The sequence below is a fragment of the Balaenoptera acutorostrata genome, chromosome 10 (assembly GCF_949987535.1).
Source record: "Balaenoptera acutorostrata chromosome 10, mBalAcu1.1, whole genome shotgun sequence".
Classification (NCBI taxonomy): Eukaryota; Metazoa; Chordata; class Mammalia; order Artiodactyla; family Balaenopteridae; genus Balaenoptera; species Balaenoptera acutorostrata.
This window is the reverse complement of record NC_080073.1, coordinates 40,968,108-40,988,024: the sequence shown is the minus strand read 5'-3', so window position 1 is coordinate 40,988,024 and position 19,917 is coordinate 40,968,108. Positions and strand designations below refer to the sequence as shown.

Genomic DNA, 19,917 nt, shown 5'->3' with positions numbered 1-19,917 from the left:
GGGCTGCTGAGCGACTCGCACAGCACAAGACTGACTCCCGTCCCAGGAGGGCCTCTGTCTGCACGGCTCTCAGCTTTCAGGCAGGCTTCGAAGCCTTGCGGGGAGAGAGTGACCACCCCCATCTCCATCCATCCAGCATGGCAGAGAGAGGCCCCTGGGCTGCCCAGCTGCCAGAGCACAGCTCTCCGGGGCCTTCCCACACCAGACTCCCACATCGGCCAGAGGAAACCACCCTAGCCAAGCCATCAGGACTAAATGGAAGGGGGATGAGACCAGCCTAAAGCCCTACTCGCCTCTGTGGAGAAGCTGTGTTTGGAGACGAGCAATTTCTTTAGAAAAAGAAAATTCTCCTAGCTGAGACCAGAGGCTCCCACTACCAGTAACGGTCTATGACGGAAGTCTAGGCACAAAGAACACCAGCCGAGGCAAACCTCACTGGGGTCTCCACTGTAGAGCAGTGGAAGTGGGGGGCTCTGAGGGCAGAGCAGACAGCTCTGGTGGGAGGGGGTGTTGAGCACCATCACCTTTAGGAAAGGAAGCAGTTCTGTGAGCAAGGAAGGTAACAGAAAACACAAAATCGCTGTTCCTGAGACCAGTCTGACAAGCCAAGGCAGGGCACAGGCCAACTGGCAGTACTCGCTAACGGAAAGGCGGGTGGGGCCCAGCAGAGCTGAGGAGACTGAAGCCCGAGGACACACCCAGGGAAGGATTTTCAGACCACGTTTCAGAGAGAAATGGCAGGGAAAGCAAACCGTAGAAAGGTGACAAATTAGAATGTGTTTATGTCCTATGTCTTTTAAAAAGCTTACTCTAACGTCACCTATTTTATTAGGCATTTAAATGTTTTAATAGTAAGAAAGGAAGAAATGTACCTTCTCTGTCACACCCATCTATGGCTTAAGCCATCAAGAAGCAATTTGCACGTGTATACATAATATACAAATACACACATACACATCCATATACCCTACACACACACCATACCCATATATATATATATATGCATAAACACACATATATGCATATATAAATACCGACCCCATATACACACACAGAAATATACACATGAATGTACATACATACACATAACTATATATGTATTATATGTAAATATAGATATACTTTGTATATACATACGTATGAACACAAACCAGGTAACTTAAAGAGGAAAAAAATGTACCTCTTAAATGTCAAAATAACCATGTGAGAATATGGGGTAATAGCAAGCGTCCAGTGCAGGGCAGGCCAAGTGCCCAGAGGTGCAAGGTCCTCCGGCCTGCGGTCCCACCCTGCCACCCAGTGGAGCCTGCTCGGGACCTACCCGCCGTTGAGGGTGGGCGTCAGGCCGAAGAGTGTGCAGAGCCCCACCGACATGAGCAGCGAGCTAAGCACTGTGACCACGGCGGCCAGAGCCAGCCCCCACTTGGACTTGACCATGTCGATCTTGCCTGGAGGGCAGAGAGGGCACATCAGGATAGCATCTCCCCAGAGCGTGGCACACACAGGCCCTTCTAAACTGAGCTCCTAGGAGGGGAGTGTGCCCTGACAGTTGAGGAAGGGAAGGCCCCGGTTTGACCAAAGAAGGTGTACACTTCCCAGTCTCAGGGGCGTAGTGTGTCCTTTGGGAACCCTTACCCAAGAAGGGACTTTTCTTGAGAAGTAAGAGGAGCCCTGGACCCACCCGAGCCCCTGAGACTCTGTGGGGGTGGTGAAGCCCCAGCTTTTGTAACCACCAGGCACGTTCTACATCTCTGCCTGGGCCACCTGCACAGGCAGGGAAGGGGGTGATCTGGAAATGCCCATATTAGCTCAGAGAAAGCCCCAGCCTCCTTGCCGTGGACCTACGTGTGGAGAAGTAGATGTAGGCAAACAAGATGATGTAGGTGGTCACAAGGGGGATGAGCTCAGCGATGCCAATCTCCTCCTTGAAGTGCACGTGGACCAGGCTCTCTGCCCGAAGGCTGCAGTTGGGGCTGGGGTGCAGGAGCATCAGGCGGGCCCGCAGGCTGCCCAGAAACCTGATCATGGAGTGGGGTGGGGTAGATGGACTGTACCTCTTGGTCCAGGGGACAAAGACAATCCCTGGAAAGAAGGTCCGTCGGGGCTTCCCTCCTCCCCCTGTGTGGGAGGGAGCTTCTTTGTGGTGTCTAACCTTCCCTCCAGTCTCCAGGGTGGGGTGGTGGGGGGTTGGAAGAATTTAAAAGTTGGCAAAGGTGTCTCAGGACCTCCCCCTCAGCACCCCATTCCCAACCTATCACCCCACTCCAACTGCCAAAGGCCCAGAACAGCCAATCAGCGGCATCCTACGGGCCCTTGCTGGGAGCTATCTGCAGCAGTCTGCTGGGAAGGTTCTGAGGTCACATGGGGCTCAGTAGTAACCAGCTGGGGACCCCTGCCCTAGGCTCAAGAGAGACCACTGGAGGCACCAGGACAGTGAATTTGCCAGCCCTGCCTTCAACCCTTATTCTTTTTTTTTGGCCATGCAGTGCAGAATGCAGGACCTTAGTTCCCCAACCAGGAATCAAACCCACGCCACCCCCGCCCCTAGAATTGGGAGTGTGGAGTCTTCAACCACTGGACCGCCAGGGAAGTCCCAGCGTCCCTTATTCTTTTTTATTTTTTTCCATCGCCCCTTATTCTTAACCAGCTGTCAGGTCAAGTGTCAGCAGACAGCACCCTTCAGCCTAAGGGATATAAACATTTCTACAGGAGGCCTGAGAACTCCAAGTTCCCAGGGGGCATTCTGGACACTCTAACCAGAACAAGGACTAGTCAAAGCCTCCTGTCATTCCACAGCCCCGTCAGGAGCCCTGAGCGCTGATGGCCTTACTTGGCATCATAGTGCTGGAAGACCAGGGTGATGGTATACGAGACCAGCCTCTTCCTGGTGTAAAGGCTCACTCCGCTGTACTTTCCAGGGACACCGAACAGCAAGTCTGCAGACAGAACGCAGCAGGTGCTGACAAAGGAATGGCAGCTACTGTAGAGACACCAGGACCCCTCTCCACCCCCGTCTTTGGAAACCAGGGGTAACCCCTGATCTGCTAGAGCAGCCATCAAAGAGGACATGGTGACCAACAGGCCCTCTGGCAGGTTCTCAAGGAACCTGCCCTGGGGGTACCTTTGAGCGTGGCTGAGGTCTGCAGGGTTTTAGGTTCGTGCTGATGGATGGTTCCGATGATGTCAGGATCAGCATGGAAGTGTTCCCGGTCATTCTGCCAGAAGTTCCCAGGGGACAGCAGCAGGCATCCATGCTCGGGGAGGAGGTTCCGGAGCTTCCTGAGGCCTGGCAGCAGGTCGGTCACCTGCAGGCATACCTCCTCCAGGCTCCTGGTCCCGGAGCTGTGCGGGAGACAGGACAAGGCACCTGCTGTGTCTGCCAGCACAGGATAGGCCCACTGCACTTACGAGGTCTCCTCCGTCATCAGGCTCCCAGATGCCTGGTATCTCAAAGAGCCTGAGGACTAGGGCAGCAGGGGAAGTTCTTCCAGGTGGTCAACAACCAAACCATGTGGCTGTCTCACCTTCAAAGTGCATGTGGACCCCAAAAGCCCATCACCTCTGAGGAGAAGCAAGATCTGGGAGTGTGCACAGCCCCACTCACTAGAATACCTTGGCCAGTTCAGCAGGCAGAGGGGATAGGGTGAAAATCAAGGGCTTTGTCTCGTTCACCAAAATGCCTGTCAAAGCCCTCAGCTAACTAAAACCCAGCAGTGAGGCAGCTTACAAACACAGCACACTCCAGAGAATCACTGGTGGGCTGGGATTTCAGAAGTGTACCCCCAGGGACAGCTTGCTTCTTGTCAGCATGGCCACCACCATTAGATTCACATCTCACAACCCCTAGGCAGTGAGCCCTCTGGCTCACGAGTCAAACAGACCTCAGCTTGTCACAGGGTTGGCCCAGTGGATACCTAGTCTGAGACCTGGCGACGAAGCTCAGGGCTCTACCTGTGCCATCTGCACAGGTCCAAGGGGAACACAGCCACAGTGGACCCACAAGCGTGCTGAGAAAGGCAAAGCGAGCCCACCCACCTCTTTCTCACTTGTTCACCTTCCACAGAGCTGGCTGGCTCAATGGACTTACACTGAGGGCTGTACCCTCCCTTCAGTACAGAGCTGGATCAGGGAGGCTGCGGTCCCAGGGAGGCATACCTGTCTCTCAGCACATGGTTCCGTATCTCCTCCACCAGCTGGAATGCCCGGGACAGAGGTGAGCGGAACACATCTACTGCCAGGAGGTTCTTGTGCCAGGGAGATACTGAAGACTTCACAAATATCTGCTGGATATAAGCCACTGGGGCACCCACGTACTGCAGAAGAAATGGGGGAGGGTTAGAAAGGTCAGCTCAGCACAAAGGGAAAAACATGGCCCGTACTCAGGAAGGATTTACTGAGCACCTACTATGGGCAAAGCAATGTGGGGCCAACAGGACAGGCCTTCAAAAATGAATCTGTCCAAAGGGACTTCTTACCACTTAATGGACCACTTTCCTACACATTTTCCAATAGAATAGGGGTTGCCAAACTATGGCCACAGGCCATAAATTGAGGCTGGCACCTGTTTTTCTAAATAAAGTTTTCCTGGAACACAGCCATACCCACCCCATTCTGCACTGTTCTGCTTTCATGCAACAATGAGAGGTGAGTGTTCACGACAGATGGCATGACCCACAAAACCTAAACAAAACCTGTACTATCTAGCCCTTGATGCAAAATGCCTGCTGACCCTGCAATAGGCCGTAAGCTCCCCAAAGGGTGTAGCCTATCTTGCCGATCCTGGTTTGGCCACTTGCAGGTCACTGGTTTTTGAAGCTCAATAGACCCAGTTCTAAATCTCTCCTCTCCAACTGTATGGCCTTGCAAATGTTTTTGACTTCTCTGGATTTCAGTTTCCTCAGTGAAAGGGAGATAATGACATTTACCCTGCAGCATCACTGCGATCTGCACACAAGCACGCGCACACACACACACAAACAGCGCATGCAGAGACTTAAGTGCCGATGGGAACACTAGCAATAACAGGTGTGGCACATCGTCTCACTGACCCCCAAAACAGTCCTATGAGAAGCAAAGTGACTCTCTAGGGTTTCAGGACTCAAGAAGGATGGTATGAGGATTCAAACCCAGGTCTCCTCGTTGAACACCACACTTTTCTCACTAGAACCTGCCATCTATCCTTAAAGAGCTAATATGCACTTAAGTGACAAAAGTGACACACATGTAACAGGCAAGGAATGACTTCCAGTGACAGATGTGTCAAGGAGCACCCCCAAAACAAGGTACTGGACTAGCTGCAGCAGAGTTACGGCCCGAGAGGAGCTGACTGGAGGCACGAGGTGGGGAAGGGCTGGTGGAAGAGGGGCAGCGAGGGCCTCTGAGGAGCAGCCTGGACAGCACAGAGGAGTCCTGGCGGGTAATAATGGAAATCACAGCAAAAATGAGAGGTGGCCAGGATGACACCTGACTGAGCCGTCTGGATTTTAACCAGTGGACAAACAAAAGCCCCTGACTATCTCTGAGAGGGAGGGGCAACCTGACAAAGCAGTGCTCTGGAGACCCCCCTAAAGTTAGGCTGTCATCCACCCAGAGACAGGGATGGTCTGCCCACAGGCGTGAGGCACTGTGCAGAGCAGGCTGGAGGGAGCTGGGCCTGGCCGAGGGATGAGGGGACTGTCCTGATGCCTGTGCCGCAATCAGGAACTCTGAAGGGCAGGTGTGTAGATGAAAGGAAGGCCATCTAGCCACTCAGTGATGCCGTACTCCAGGCTATGGCACAAGCAAGGGTTAAGATGCTGATCACACACAGCAAGTTAATATCTCCTGGGCCCCTGAGCCCCTGGGCGCAAAGGAACAACCCCAGGTATCCATCTGAGCCTTTATGAAGTGTGTATTTATGAAAGGCTCTGGGGACAGAAGTCCTCACCCACTTAGTCTTCTGCAGCAGACTCAGCCCACTAGAAGCTGCCAGGAGGTAAAGAGGTACCCAGACAGAACTGACTGCCACAGGTCCTGACCCAATCAGCAGCTCATCGACTCAACACACCACACAGGCCTGAGTGTGGCAGGAGCTGCCCAGAGACCCACAGCTCTACAAGGAGAGTGATACCCGGGGGATCATCCTCAAACTCTGTGAAGGACACAGCACATCACCCAGGTAGAGCTGGCACCGTGGAGCCTCCAGATCCAGGTCTGTTCCCACTGGGCACAAGGCTGTGACTCCGCACATACCATCTCCTGTGCCCACGGCCCTCTTCACACACTCCACCCCCACCCTTAGGCCCACTGAGCCTGTGCAACTGAACCTTTGGTTTCCAGGCAGGACAGCTCCTTGGCCCTCCAGTCCAAATCCAGCCCCCTTCCCACCCAGGATGATCCAGGCCACCATTTCAACAAAGTAACAATGAACATACTTCAGAACCAGAGCTCTCGTTCTGGGCTCTAGGGATGGCTCCAGGAGTTCTATGAGCACCCTGCTTAACTCATATTTCTTCTCAAAAGTGTATCTATTATTATCACTGTCACCATTTTTAGGGGAGAGGATCCATGGTTTTCATCAGATTTTCATAAGAATATGTAACCCTTATGCCCCAGACACCTCTTTTTCCTCTGACCTTCCACCAGCCCTGGGTAAAATCCACTGCTCATTGTTTTCACTCCTCAGCTGGTAAGCCTTACCAGACAAAAACCACGTAGAAGAGAGCCTATGGCACAGCCACGCTCTCCGGCCTTGGCTGGGCCTCCCTCTGCTGGCCGGCTCTTATTCACCTCCCCGATTTCCAAATGAACTTTCCAAGCAGCTATTCCACATCTGTCCAGCTCTTTCAAGATCTTGGGTCAGTCATTTAATATGACTGTATCAAACTCATCGTCCAATATATGTACCCTCAAACTCCCTCTTCTGGGCATCAGAATTCTCTTATGGTGGTTTATTTACAGGCATGAGCCTAACTCTTGTCATTCACTATCTTAGTTTGGGTTCCCCCAGCAGCAGGCCCTTAGACAAGTAGTTTCCTTGGGAGGTGGAGGAAACACAGGGAGGGGAGTAGGGACAGGAGCAGGGAAGGGAAGGCAGCCCACAAAGGGTGTGCTACTGAGCAAGCATCCTCTGTGGATAACTGGATTTAGCTGAGTTATCCGACATAAAGGAAGACAGCTGAGGTTACATACCAACTCCTACAGTTATTGGTTGAGGGCTGCTCCTAGGGGGTGTGAATTCTCCAGCACCTCAGGCCTTCTGTACCAGAGATCCTTTGACAAATGAGATGTGGATACTGGTGGCTGGAAAGCAGGCAGGCACGAAAATGGTAGCAGGAGATGTGGGCAGGGCCTACCACTCACTGTGCTGGGTCCTATCATAATCCCTACTTGATACTCAAGTAAGAAACAGACATGGAAACAGAGACAACACGATGTATCCTAAGTGGGTGATGGAGAAAGCATAAGGGCCAGTGGAGTACAGATGCCCCTGGGTACAGAGGGAGGAGTGCTCACTAGATGGAGGCTTCCAACATGGCCCCAATAATCCCCACCTCCTGGCGCTCATGCCCAAGTGTAATCCCCCTTGGGAGTGGGCTGGACCTAGTGACTTGCTTCTGACAAACAGAATATATCGAAAGTGATGAGCTCTTATTTCTGAGATTAGGTTACAAAAGACTATGACCCTTAAGGCCATTATGCTAAGTGAAATAAACCAGGCACGGAAAGACAAATACCGTATGATTCCACTTATATGAGGTACCTAAAGTTGTCAAATTCACAGTGTCAAAAAGCAGAATGGTGGTTACCAGGGGCTGGGAAAGGGGGAATGAGGAGTTACTGTTTAATGGGTGCAGAATTTCTGTTTTACAAGATGAAGAGTTATGAAGATGGATGGTGGTAATGGCTGTACAATAATGTGAATGTATTTAATACCACTGAACTGCACACTTAAAAATGGTTAAGGGGCTTCCTGGTGGCGCAGTGGTTGAGAATCTGCCTGCTAATGCAGGAAACACGGGTTCGAGCCCTGGTCTGGGAAGATCCCACATGCCGCGGAGCAACTAGGCCCGTGAGCCACAACTACTGAGCCTGCGCGTCTGGAGCCTGTGCTCCGCAACAAGAGAGGCCACAATAGTGAGAGGCCCGCGCACCGCGATGAAGAGTGGCCCCCACTTGCCACAACTGGAGAAAGCCCTAGCACAAAAAAAAAAAAAAAAAAAAATGGTTAAGAGAGGGAATTCCCTGGTGGTCCTGTGGTTAGGACTCAGCACTTTCACTGCTGGGGCCCAGGTTCAATCTCTGGTCGGGGAACTAAGATCCCACAAGCCACATGGCACAGCCAACACAAACAAACAAACAAACAAAAAGCAAAACAAAAACAAAAAACAGGGGCTTCCCTGGTGGCGCAGTGGTTGAGAATCTGCCTGCTAATGCAGGGGACACGGGTTCGAGCCCTGGTCTGGGAAGATCCCACATGCCACGGAGCAGCTGGGCCCGTGAGCCACAATTGCTGAGCCTGCGCGTCTGGAGCCTGTGCCCCGCAACGGGAGGGGCCGCGATGGAGAAAGGCCCGCGCACCGCGATGAAGAGCGGTCCCCGCACCGCGATGAAGAGTGGCCCCCGCTTGCCGCAACTGGAGAAAGCCCTCGCACGAACCGAAGACCCAATACAGACAAAAATAAATAAATAAATTAATTAAAAAAAAAAAAAAAAAAAAAAAAACAGTTAAGAGAGTAAATTTTATGTTGTGTGTATTCTGCCACTATTTTTTTTTTAATGGAAGGAAAAAGCAGACTACGAGTCCTCCTCTGCCCCCCCCTCCTTTAGAGCCACCACTCTGATGAAGTCAGCCATATCATGAGTTGCTCCAGAAAGGTCCATGTGGCAAGGAACTGAGGGGCTTTCAGCCAACACCCAATGAGGGACAAGAGTCCCTCAGTTCAACAGCCTGCAAGAAACCTGCTTCCAGCTCACTGTCTGAGTGAGCTTGGAAGCAGATTCTCTCCAGTCAGGCTCTGAGATAACTGCAGCCTTGGCTGACACCTTGATTGCAGTTTCTAAGAGACCCTGAGCTAGAGGACCCAGATAAGAAAACCAAGTCTCAGAGAGATAAAAAGCATATGCCCAAGGACACACAGCTGATAGGCAGCAGACCAGGATTAAAGCCCAGGGCCGCCTAATTCCCAAGCTGGTATATTCTACCTGCCTGGGTAGTTCTGAACTATGTGAGTTCCCATGGAGAACAGGACATAGATGGAAACGCCCAGCACAAGCAGTGCAGGAGGGGAGCTGAGGTCCTGAGGACCTGTGGGGTCCCTGACCAGGGCTCCTTGGAAACCTTGCGTTCAGGCTCAGGCTACCACCAAACACTGCAGTGCTGGGCCGGAAGCCCAGCCACCTCTGTGGACGTGGCAGGTAGGTCTCGGTATGAGGTTCAGGTTTCCATGGTGACCTGGTCTAGGGGAGTCAGGCCAGTGCAGGACACCTCAAGTTTGCTGCTTTAAACACAATCCTTCCTTCACATTTAGAGAAAGTAAGCTAGAGCTCCAGGTATTTCACCTTTACACTGACACACCCAGGGGCTCGCTTTAGGACACCATACGGAGGACTCCCAATACTCAGCTCTTCTGGAAAGCAGGGCTCCTGCTCCTTGTTCTCCAGCCCTGGACAGGCGAGGGGGTGGGGTGTGGTGGAAGGGCAGGCTCAGGGGACACGCCAGGGTTAAATTCTAGCTCCACCCCTGGCTGTGTGCCTTGGACAAGGGTCTCTACACTCTCCAATCCTCAGTCCCTTACTTACTGAGGGAAAAGGGAATAAACTCTCAGACGTCAGCAGATCACTGTGAGGACCAAACAAAAGAACACATGAAACCATCTAGTAAGGTGTCTGGCCAAATACATGTTAGTTATATCTAGTTGTATCATTATGTCTTAAAACTCTTAAAATTGGTTTGGCATCCCTTTAAAATCAATCTCTCCTCCCCTTTCTTGTCCCCTTACCCTCCCTCCTAGGCACGGTCAACTCAGTCTCCAAGTTTCTCTAAGTTCAATTAGATTGACCTTCTTACCACCACTTTCATCATGTCATTGCCTCTAAGGGAATGACTTTCCACTGCCCAGAGAATTCATTTAAACTCCAGAGCCCAAGACTTAACTTGGTCCCACCTAACTTATCACCTACCAAGCTCCAAGAAAAATGCCTCACTTCAGACTCTCTATCTCCTAAATAAGCCGTGCTTATTCAACAAGTCATTCAAAAAAAACCTTTCTTAAGCATATACTATGTGCAAAAGGTTGGACAAATTTGAATGAAACATGATTGCAACTAGGTCACACTACAGTTCACAAGGAGAAACAGAGCACACATCTGCAAGACAGCTGGGGAAGGCCTCCTGGAGAGCGTGATGTGAACTAAGGAGTAAAAGATAAGGAGTGCATGCCTGGTGCACTCAGAGGGCAGTCCAAGTATGTGAACCTCTGTTCTTCTGCCCTCTGCTCTGACCAGATCTAATCAATGACGATGACAGCCAGAAACATTTATCGAATGCAAATGATGGGCCAGGCACTGACCTAACTTTTGCATTCTTTCACTTAATCCTATGACAATGTATAATGCAGGTATAATTATTATCCCCACTTTATGAATGTGGAAACTAAGGTACACAGGTGTTACATAACCTGCCCAAGGTCACATGCCTGTGAAATGGAAAGTCTTCACCTTTCTGCTTTGCTCTGGTCTTCCTCTGGTAAAAACACCCCTCCTTCCAGAGGGAACTGTCCTCCCCTACCCCACAAGGCCACTGATCAGTGACTCCAACACAGGGCAGACCTAACTCAGAGTGCAAGGACCCAGTAGAGTTGATTAGAGTCCTTTCTGGAGGACACAGAAAGGCCTAACTGCAGGGTGCAGACACTACCCCATTGGGGGGGAACACTTCAGCAAAAGGGGAGAAAGAGGACTATATACTATATAGAAAGAGACACCTCCAGCATACAGAAAGAATTACAATTCAATAAAACGAAATCCAAACAGCTCAATTCAAAATGGGCAGAACACTGAAACACTTCACAAAGGAAGGTATGCAAATACAATAAGCACTTGACAGTAGTCATCTGGAAAATGCAAATTAAAAACACATCTAGATTGTTCCATACTTCTATTAGAAAGGCTTAAAAAAAACCCAAACAAACCTGACAGTACCAAGAACTTTACAGCACAAAGACTGAACTTTAATGTATGGAAATTTAAAAAATAATTTAGGAGGCTGACAGATGTGAAAAGAATGACACTTTACCTCTGTAGTGTTCCTTCCAAAAACCCATAACCCCAGTCTAATCTAGAGAAAAATAGGCAAATCCCACTTGAGGAACACTCCTCAAAACTGTACAGGTCAGGACTTCCCTGGTGGTCCAGTGGCTGAGAATCCGCCTTCCAATGCAGGGGACACGGGTTCGAGCCCTGGTTAGGGAATTAAGATCCCACATGCTGCAGGGCTACTGAGCTCGCCCACCTCAACTAAAGAGCCTGCAGGACTTCCCTGGTAGCACAGTGGTTAAGAATCCGCCTGCCAATGCAGGGGACACGGGTTCGGGCCCTGGTCCGGGAAGATCCCACATGCCACGGAGCAACTAAGCCCGTGCGACACAACTACTGAGCCTGCACTCTAGAGCCCACGAGCCACAACTACTGAGCCGGCACCACAACTACTGAAGCCCACGTGCCACAACTACTGAGCCCACGTGCCACAACTACTGAAGCCCACGTGCTCTAGGGCCCGCGTGTTGCAACTACTGAAGCCCGTGCACCTCCAGCCCATGCTCCACGACAAGAGAAGACACCTCAATGAGAAGCCTGTGCACCGCAATGAAGAGTAGCCCCCCATTCACCACAATGAGAGAAAGCCCGCGCACAGCAACGAAGACCCAACACAGTCAAAAAATAATAAAATTTTAAAATAAGTAAATAAATAAAGAGCCTGCGTGCCACAAACTACAGAGTCCACATACTCTGGAGCCCAAGCACCACAACTAGAGAGAGAAAACCCGCACACCACAACTAGAGAGAAGCCCACACGACGCAACAACAACAAAAAAGATCCTGCATGCCACAATGAAGACCTAACGCAGCCAAAAATTAAAAAATAATAATTAATTAAATAAATATAATATAAAATAAAATACTTATTTACAAAAAAAACTGTCCAGGTCATCAAGAACAAGGAAAGTCTGAGAAACTATCACTAAGGAAAAGTAAGGAAACCAGATTTCCTTAACTTATACCTATGTCCTTCTTCTCTCCCAAGATCCCATCTAAGATACCATGTTATATTTAGTTGTCCTGTCTCTTGAGGCTTCTCTTGGCTGTGACAGTTTCTCAGACTCTTTTTTTTTTTTTTTTTTTTGGCTGCATTGGGTGTTTGTTGTTGCACATGGGCTTTCTCTAGTTGCAGCGAATGGGGGTTACTCTTCGGTGTGGTACACGGGCACCTCATTGCAGTGGCTTCTCTTGTTGTGGAGCACGGGCTCTAGGTGCACAGGTTTCAGTAGTTGCAGTATGCGGGCTCAGTAGTTGTGATTCTTGGGCTCTACAGCACAGGCTCAGAAGTTGTGGCGCATGGACTTATTTGCTCCGCTGCATGTGGGATCTTCCTGGATCAGGGCTCGAACCCGTGTCCCCTGCATTGGCAGGCAGATTCTTAACCACTGCACCACCAGGGAAGTGCTTAGACTCTTTTTTTGATGACTTTGACAGTCTTGAGGAGCGCTAGTCGGGAATTGTGTAGACCATCCCTCAACCGGGACTCGTCTGAAGTTCTTCTCATGATTAGACTGGGGTTATGAGTTTTTGGGAGGAAGACCACAGAGGTAAAGCACCCTTCTTGTCACACATCAAGGGTACATACCATCAACCTGATTTACCACTGTTGATGTTGACCCTCATCACCTTGCTCAGGTTCTCCACTGTAAAGAGACTCTTTTCTCCCTTCTCCACACGGTACTCTTTGGAAGAAAGTCACTATGCACAGTCCACAATTAAGGAAGAGGGATTATATTCCACCTCCCTGAGGGAAGAGTAGCTACATATATATATATATATATATATATATATATATATATATATATATATATATATATATATATATTAATACAATGGTTACTTTTTACTGCATTTTAAAAAATTAATTTATTCTGTTTTATTTATTTTTGGCTGCACTGGGTCTTCGTTGCTGCGCGTGGGCTTTCTCTAGTTGCGGCGAGCGGGGGCTACTCTTCGTTGTGGTGCACAGGCTTCTCATTATGGTGGCTTCTCTTGTTGCGGAGCACAGGCTCTAGACGCACGGGCTCAGTAGTTGTGGCTCATGGGCTCTAGAGCGCAGGTTCAATAGTTGTGGCACACGGGCTTAGCTGCTCTGCGGCATGTGGGATCTTCCCGGACCAGGGATAGAACCTATGTCCCCTGCATTGGCAGGCGGATTCTTAACCAATGCGCCACTGGGGAAGTCCAGCTACATAAATTTAGAATTTTTGCCCAGATCTGTCTATTTTCCTTCACTGATTTATTCAATCATATGGACTCAGATATTTATTTACACTGTGGGTTATAATCCAATACTACTTTACTTATTTTGTTGCAAAATGTGTTTTATTTTCCAGCATTGGCCATTTGGAGCTCTTTCAGTTGGCTCCTGTTTCCCTTTGACATATGCTGAATTTATTTTAAACTGATATCTTTGTCTTCTCTTCCCAAGCACACTAGATCTCCTCCAGAGCAGAGAGGCTCTATGTGTCCTCAAGATCATTCTGCCAGGCACACTGCAGACGTGCAATAAACATGTGCTGAATAAAGGAATGAACAGAGGAATGAAGGACATTTTGGTTCCTTGGTGTGAGCAGTAGACGCCCAGTGCCTGAGCGTCCTAATTTTCCTTGGGAAACCATCCTCTCTCATCCCCAGCCTGGTGATGAAGACAATCAGGTGATGAAGTCAGTCAACAAAGCACCTCCCTCGGCCACAGGGTTTGGGGTGGGGACAGGCAGGTAACCCTATTCAGAGCCAAGTGGGCACCCTCTCATCCTCCACTGGATTGGATGTTGCAAGAACATGGGACTGAATCTGCTACAGCCACTGTTAGGGAGACAACAGTGAGCTGACCCAGACAGGGCAGAGCTGAGAGGTGGAATCCTTCTGAGGCCTAAACAATGCTGTCCTTGAGTAAGCCCTGCCTGTGGCTGTGAGTTATATGACCCAAAAAATGTCCTTTTCACTTACTCTGGTTTGGGTTGTGTTTCCTGTTCCTTATAATTAAAGCAACCCTTAGAATTCCTATATTGTTGACCTTTATTTTTATGACGAACAGTCAATGGAGGTGAGATAACTGACCACTGAGCTGCATGACACCAGGTGACTGTACCAGGGCCTGGGTCTCCTTCTCAACCTTTCAGGGGCTGGGGACCCCAATCAGAAAGAGAAAAAAGGGACAATCCTCTAATTCCTGAACCCTCAAGTTATTTTGTACACCTGCTTACTATCACCATCCCAGGCCAAAGATGCACACTAAGGAAGTTTAAAGGGCTCACAAACAAGTAAACCCCTAACAGCTGTACCATGAAACATCTACTCTGTACCATCCGGTCCACTGAACTCTACTAGTCACAAAACATTCACAAACACAGACGACCCTGTTGTGACCGGGAACCATCAGTTCCATTATGTGGTAAAATTGCATGAAGAGGTTAATGGAGGCAAAAGGCTTGATCCAGTAAGGTCCCATAGTGAGCCAAGGGTCAAGCTGAGACATGAAGCAACAGAACTGGTTTCTGCCACATCTGACCTTCATGGGCAGAGTACCATTGAGCCTGGATTGTGTACTTCCTCTTGACACCATGCGTAGTTGAAACACATACCTATCTTACCAGATATGTCTCTATTTCAGCAACATTAGAGCACAGTTTATAACAAGTTACCTGGCTGCTATATTACCCGAAAAGGAAATGGGAAGGAATGTGCAATCACTGTCAGAGAGAAGGTAGGAGAGGAAAAGCTCTGTGCCCTGAGCTTGGTTTTGTTCCTCAACAACAGACTCAGCAAGCCCAGCACCAATCCATGGGACCCGAGCACAACACATGAGGGAAGAACACTTCATCCATACCTGGCAGGTAAAAGTTTTTAGAGACGAACTAATCACTCTTAGAAGATTTCCAAATAATGAGCCCAGAGTTCTGGTGGGTTAAGTCCTGCACCTCAGACGCTCAACTGGAAAGACTATTTCTTCCTTGTTTACGTTAGTGCTCAGCTCAGAGACAGTCAGCTGAGAACAGTATGATTCAGAAGAAGCAGTGGGCTTCAGGTCAGGAGATCTGGAGTTCTAACCCAGTGTTGACCCCATGAAAACTAAATTTAAACTGAGGCACATCATCACTCTGGGCCCCAGCTTCCTTAACTGCAAAAGAGATAAACAAAACCTGCACGTTTTACCTGACTGGATTGTGAGGATAAAACAGGACCTAGCAGATTTGAAAAAATTAGGTGCACAGTGCAAATATTAAATGGTGTTGGGACTCCGATGATAAAACATTCTCGGGCTTCCCTGGTGGCACAGTGGTTGAGAGTCTGCCTGCCAATGCAGGGGACACGGGTTCGAGCCCTGGTTCTGGGAAGATCCCACATGCCGCGGAGCAACTAGGCCCGTGAGCCACAGCTACTGAGCCTGCGCGTCTGGAGCCTGTGCTCCGCCCCAAAAGAGGCCGCAACAGTGAGAGGCCCGCGCACCGCGATGAAGAGTGGCCCCCGCTCACCGCAACTAGAGGAAGCCCTCGCATAGAAAACGAAGACCCAACACAGTCAAAAATAAATAAACAAATAAATTTAAAAATATATTAAAAAAAAAAAAAAAAAAACATTCTCTAGGGATGCTCAGTGGTTCCCATAACTACCTTGCGCAAGAAGGAGACGGCCTGTTTGCCAGGGCACTGCCTGGCACCTGTGCATGGTGTGTGAGCAGCCTACATATGAACCCAGACCCAGCTGTCCACAGCTACGGCAACCACAATCCCCAGCTTTTCTAGGACAGACACACTTCTTTCTATGTAGTTTGGTGTTTCCTTTCAAAACAGGAATGTGTAACTAGATGTATTAAATGTATAACTGAATATTTTCTGTGCCTTTATAAAGCTATTCAAGTATATGTATTCACACATCAGAAGCTGACCACCCTCACTCACTCACAGAACCCCTGCCTCGGCCAGTCTGCACCCAACTCCCAGGGCTCTCCTCAGCGATACACTGAGCACCTACCCACTCTGGCTGCTCATTAGGCTCTTCTGGCTTGTGGTCAGAGGCCACAGGCGGGGGCGAGTAATCCTTCACAGGAGTGGTGAATTCCACGGGTCCTGTTCCTGGCAAGGGGAGTTTCAGCAGTGGGTAGCTGGGATGAACAAAAAGGAGAGAAGAGTTAGGACACGATGGCAGGTAGAAGCTGTGCTGAGGTAACAGTGACGCAGGAACCACTGCAGTTGCACTAAATTCTCCATGCTAGGAGAACTGTACAAATGTACAAAATATTAGTCATAAAACTTCAGAGCTAGGAGAAAACTCAGAAGCCTCTAGATCAGAATTTTTCAAACTCCCTTTTAGTCACAGGAAACCCAATGCATAAACTATGAAGTAGTTTACTGGTTGAATATTTTTGGAGATGTAATAAAGGCAAGATGCTACACAAACTTCTGGTCAAATTAGACATAAGACAACAAGAAAAAACTGGGGAGGGACTTCCCTGGTGGTCCAGTGGTTAAGACTCCGTGCTTCCACTGCAGGGGGCACGGGTTCGATCCCTGGTTGGGAAGTTCTACATGCCGCGCGGCACAGCCAAAAAAAACAAAAAACAAAAACTGGGGAAACAAAAATCCAGAAGGATCCTGATTCAGACTGCTGAGCAAATTGCTCCAAGTTAAAGGGACAGACCATAGAAACTGTGCATAACACATTGAGGGTGTGGTTTACACTAGATCAGGCTGAACAGAAGTCAATGGACCTACCACACACAAAGGAAAAAGCTTGGCCTAACATCAAAAAGTTGGCAAATGGATGTGCTTTCGTTTCAGATTTCACTTCTTTTAAAACTTTTTCTTCAGGACTTCCCTGGTGGTCCAGTGGTTAAGACTCCACGCTTCCACTGCAGGGTGGGCAGTTTTGATCCCTGGTCGGGGAAGTTCCGCATGCGGCACGGTGCGGGGGAAAAAAAAAAATTGTACTACATAAAAGTTAATTCCCAGTTTTAAATAAAACTGGGAATTAACTTTTATGTAGTACAATGCACAAATCTTAAGTATAGGGACCTCCCTGGTGGCGCAGTGGTTAAGAATCCGCCTGCCAATGCAGGGGACATGGGTTCGAGCCCTGGTCTGGGAAGATCCCACATGCCACGTAGCAACTAAGCCCGTGCACCACAACTACTGAACCTGTGCTCTAGAGCCTGCGAGCCACAACTACTGAGCCCGCATGCCACAACTACTGAAGCCCGCATGCTTAGAACCCGTGCTCCGCAACAAGAGAAGTCACCGCAATGGGAAGCCCGCTCACCGCAACGAAGAGTAGCCCCCGCTCTCTGCAACTAGAGAAAGCCCGCGCACAGCAACAAAGACCCAACGCAGCCAAAAATAAAATATAAATAAATTAATTTTTAAAAAATCTTAGGTATATAGTGCAATTAATTTTTACATATGCCTACACCTGTGTAACCACTACCTAGATCAAGCTATAAAATATCTCCAGAACCTCAGAAGGTGGCCTTGTGCCCTGGCCCAGTGAAGAGTATCCACTACCATAAACCACTATTAGAATTTCTATCACCATAAATTAGTTTTGCCTGTTTCTGATGGCATATAACTGAAATCATCCATTCCACTGTGTATTCTTTTGTGACTGGCTGTTTTCACTTAAATTACATCTACTAGAGTCATCCACACTGGCACATGTAGCAGATCATTCTTTTCCGTATGTACTATTCCGCTGAATGAACATATTAGAGTGCATCTATCTATTCCAGTGTTGAGGAACATTTGGCTGCTCCCAACTGAAGCTATTAAGAATAGAGCTATTGTGGTAATTTTTATGTATACACTCATTTTTATGTAAGCACTCATTTCTGTTGGGTATATTCATAGAATGAAACTTCTGGGTTGTGGAGTATACGTATATTTAGCTTTGTAGATCACACCAGTTTTCCAAAATACTTATTTAAAGTAGTTATTTAAATTTACGTTCCCACCAGCAGTGTGATAGGAGTTTCAACTGCTTCAAATCCTTGTCACCTCTTGATATTGTCAGTCCAATTAATTTTAACCATTTAGAGGAGGAGGTGGTGGTATCTCTCTGTCGTTTTAATATACAGCAAATAGTGTTGAAAACTCTTTCATATGCTTATTAGCCATTTGGATGAATCCTCTTTTGTGAAGCACCTCTTCAACTCTTTAACTTTTTAATTGAGTCGTCTTTATATATTCTAGATATGAGTCCGCAGTCCTTTATACAGCTATAAATTTCCCTCTTAGTTCTACTTTCACTGCAACCCATAAGTTTTGGTATATTGTGTTTTTGTTTTCATCATCTCAAGGTATTTTCTATTTTCCTCTCTGATTTCTTCTTCGACTCACTGGTTGTTTTAGAATATACTGTTTAATTTCCATGTATTTGTGAATTTTCCTTCTATTATCTTTTTAATTAAATTTATTTATTTTACTTATTTATTTTTGGCTGCATTGGGTCTTCGTTGCTATGCGCAGGCTTTCTCTAGTTGCAGCGAGTGGGGGCTACTCTTCATTGCGGTGCACGGGTTTCTCATTGCGGTGGCTTCTCTGGTTGCAGAGCATGGGCTCTAGGCGCGCAGGCTTCAATAGTTGTGGCACGCGGGCTCTAGAGCGCAGGCTCAGTAGTTGTGGTGCACAGGCTTAGTCCCTCCGCGGCATGTGGGATCTTCCTGGACCAGGGCTTGAACCCGTGTCCCCTGCATTGGCTGGCGGATTCTTAACCACTGCACTGCCGGGGAAGCCTTCCTTCTATTATTGATTTTTAGTTTCATTCTGCTGTTATTGGAAAAGATCCTCTGTATGATTTTGATCTTTTTAAATTTACTGAGACTTGTTTGCGGCCTAACATATATGGTCTATCCGGGAGAATGTTTATGTTCACTTGAGAAGAATGTGTATTGGTCTAGCTGGTTTCAGTGTTGCTCAAGTCCTCCATTTCCTTATTGATCTTGTCTGCTTGTAGCCATCATTGAAAGCAGAGTATTGAAGACTTCAACTATTATTGGAGAACTGTATATTTCTCCTTTCAATTCTGTCAATTTTTGCTTCATATATTTTACGGATATGTTGTTAGGTGTTATATGTTTATAATGGTTATATCCTCTTGTTGTATTGAAGCATTTATCAATATATAATGTCCTTCTCTGTCTCTAATAAATTTTTTAATGTTGTCTGATCATAATATAGCCACTTCAGTTCTCTTTTGGGTACTGTTTAGCACAGAATATCATCTTCCATCCTTTTACTTTCAACCTCTTTGTGTTCTTATATCTAAAGTGTAGTGTATATCTAAGGATCTCCCTGGTGGTCCAGGTGGTTAAGACTCCGTGCTTCCAGTGTAGGGGGTATGGGTTTAATCCCTGGTCAGGGAACTTAGATTCCACATGCTGCAGGGCGCAGTCAAAAAAAAAAAAAAAAGTTAAAAAAAAAAGCGTAGTGTATATTTAAAGTGTCTTGTAGACAGCATGTAGATAAAGTCTTTGTAAAATCAAATTGGCCACTCTTTTAAAAGGAGAGTTTGATCCACCTACATTTAATGTGATTACTGACAAGGAAGGATTTATTTATGCCATTTAGCTATTTGTTTTGTTTGTCTTATATGATTTTCGTTCCTCAGTTCCTCCATTGCTGC

General features: G+C 48.0%; 1 protein-coding gene across 6 annotated transcripts in view; it reads right to left on the bottom strand.

Moving 5' to 3' along the window:
- Positions 1–19,917, bottom strand: part of SCAP (SREBF chaperone) — a 94,383-nt gene that overhangs the window by 9,381 nt on the left and 65,085 nt on the right. For 5 of the 6 annotated variants that reach the window (XM_057555509.1, XM_057555510.1, XM_057555506.1 and 2 more), the window contains exons 3-8: positions 16,276–16,405; positions 4,156–4,313; positions 3,122–3,342; positions 2,831–2,936; positions 1,846–2,018; positions 1,322–1,448 (exon numbers count right to left, since the gene is read on the bottom strand). In XM_057555509.1, coding sequence (XP_057411492.1) covers positions 1,322–1,448; positions 1,846–2,018; positions 2,831–2,936; positions 3,122–3,342; positions 4,156–4,313; positions 16,276–16,405 — 915 coding nt within the window. The remainder of the gene's footprint in view (positions 1–1,321; positions 1,449–1,845; positions 2,019–2,830; positions 2,937–3,121; positions 3,343–4,155; positions 4,314–16,275; positions 16,406–19,917) is intronic. The other variant, XM_057555511.1, reaches the window with a different exon arrangement.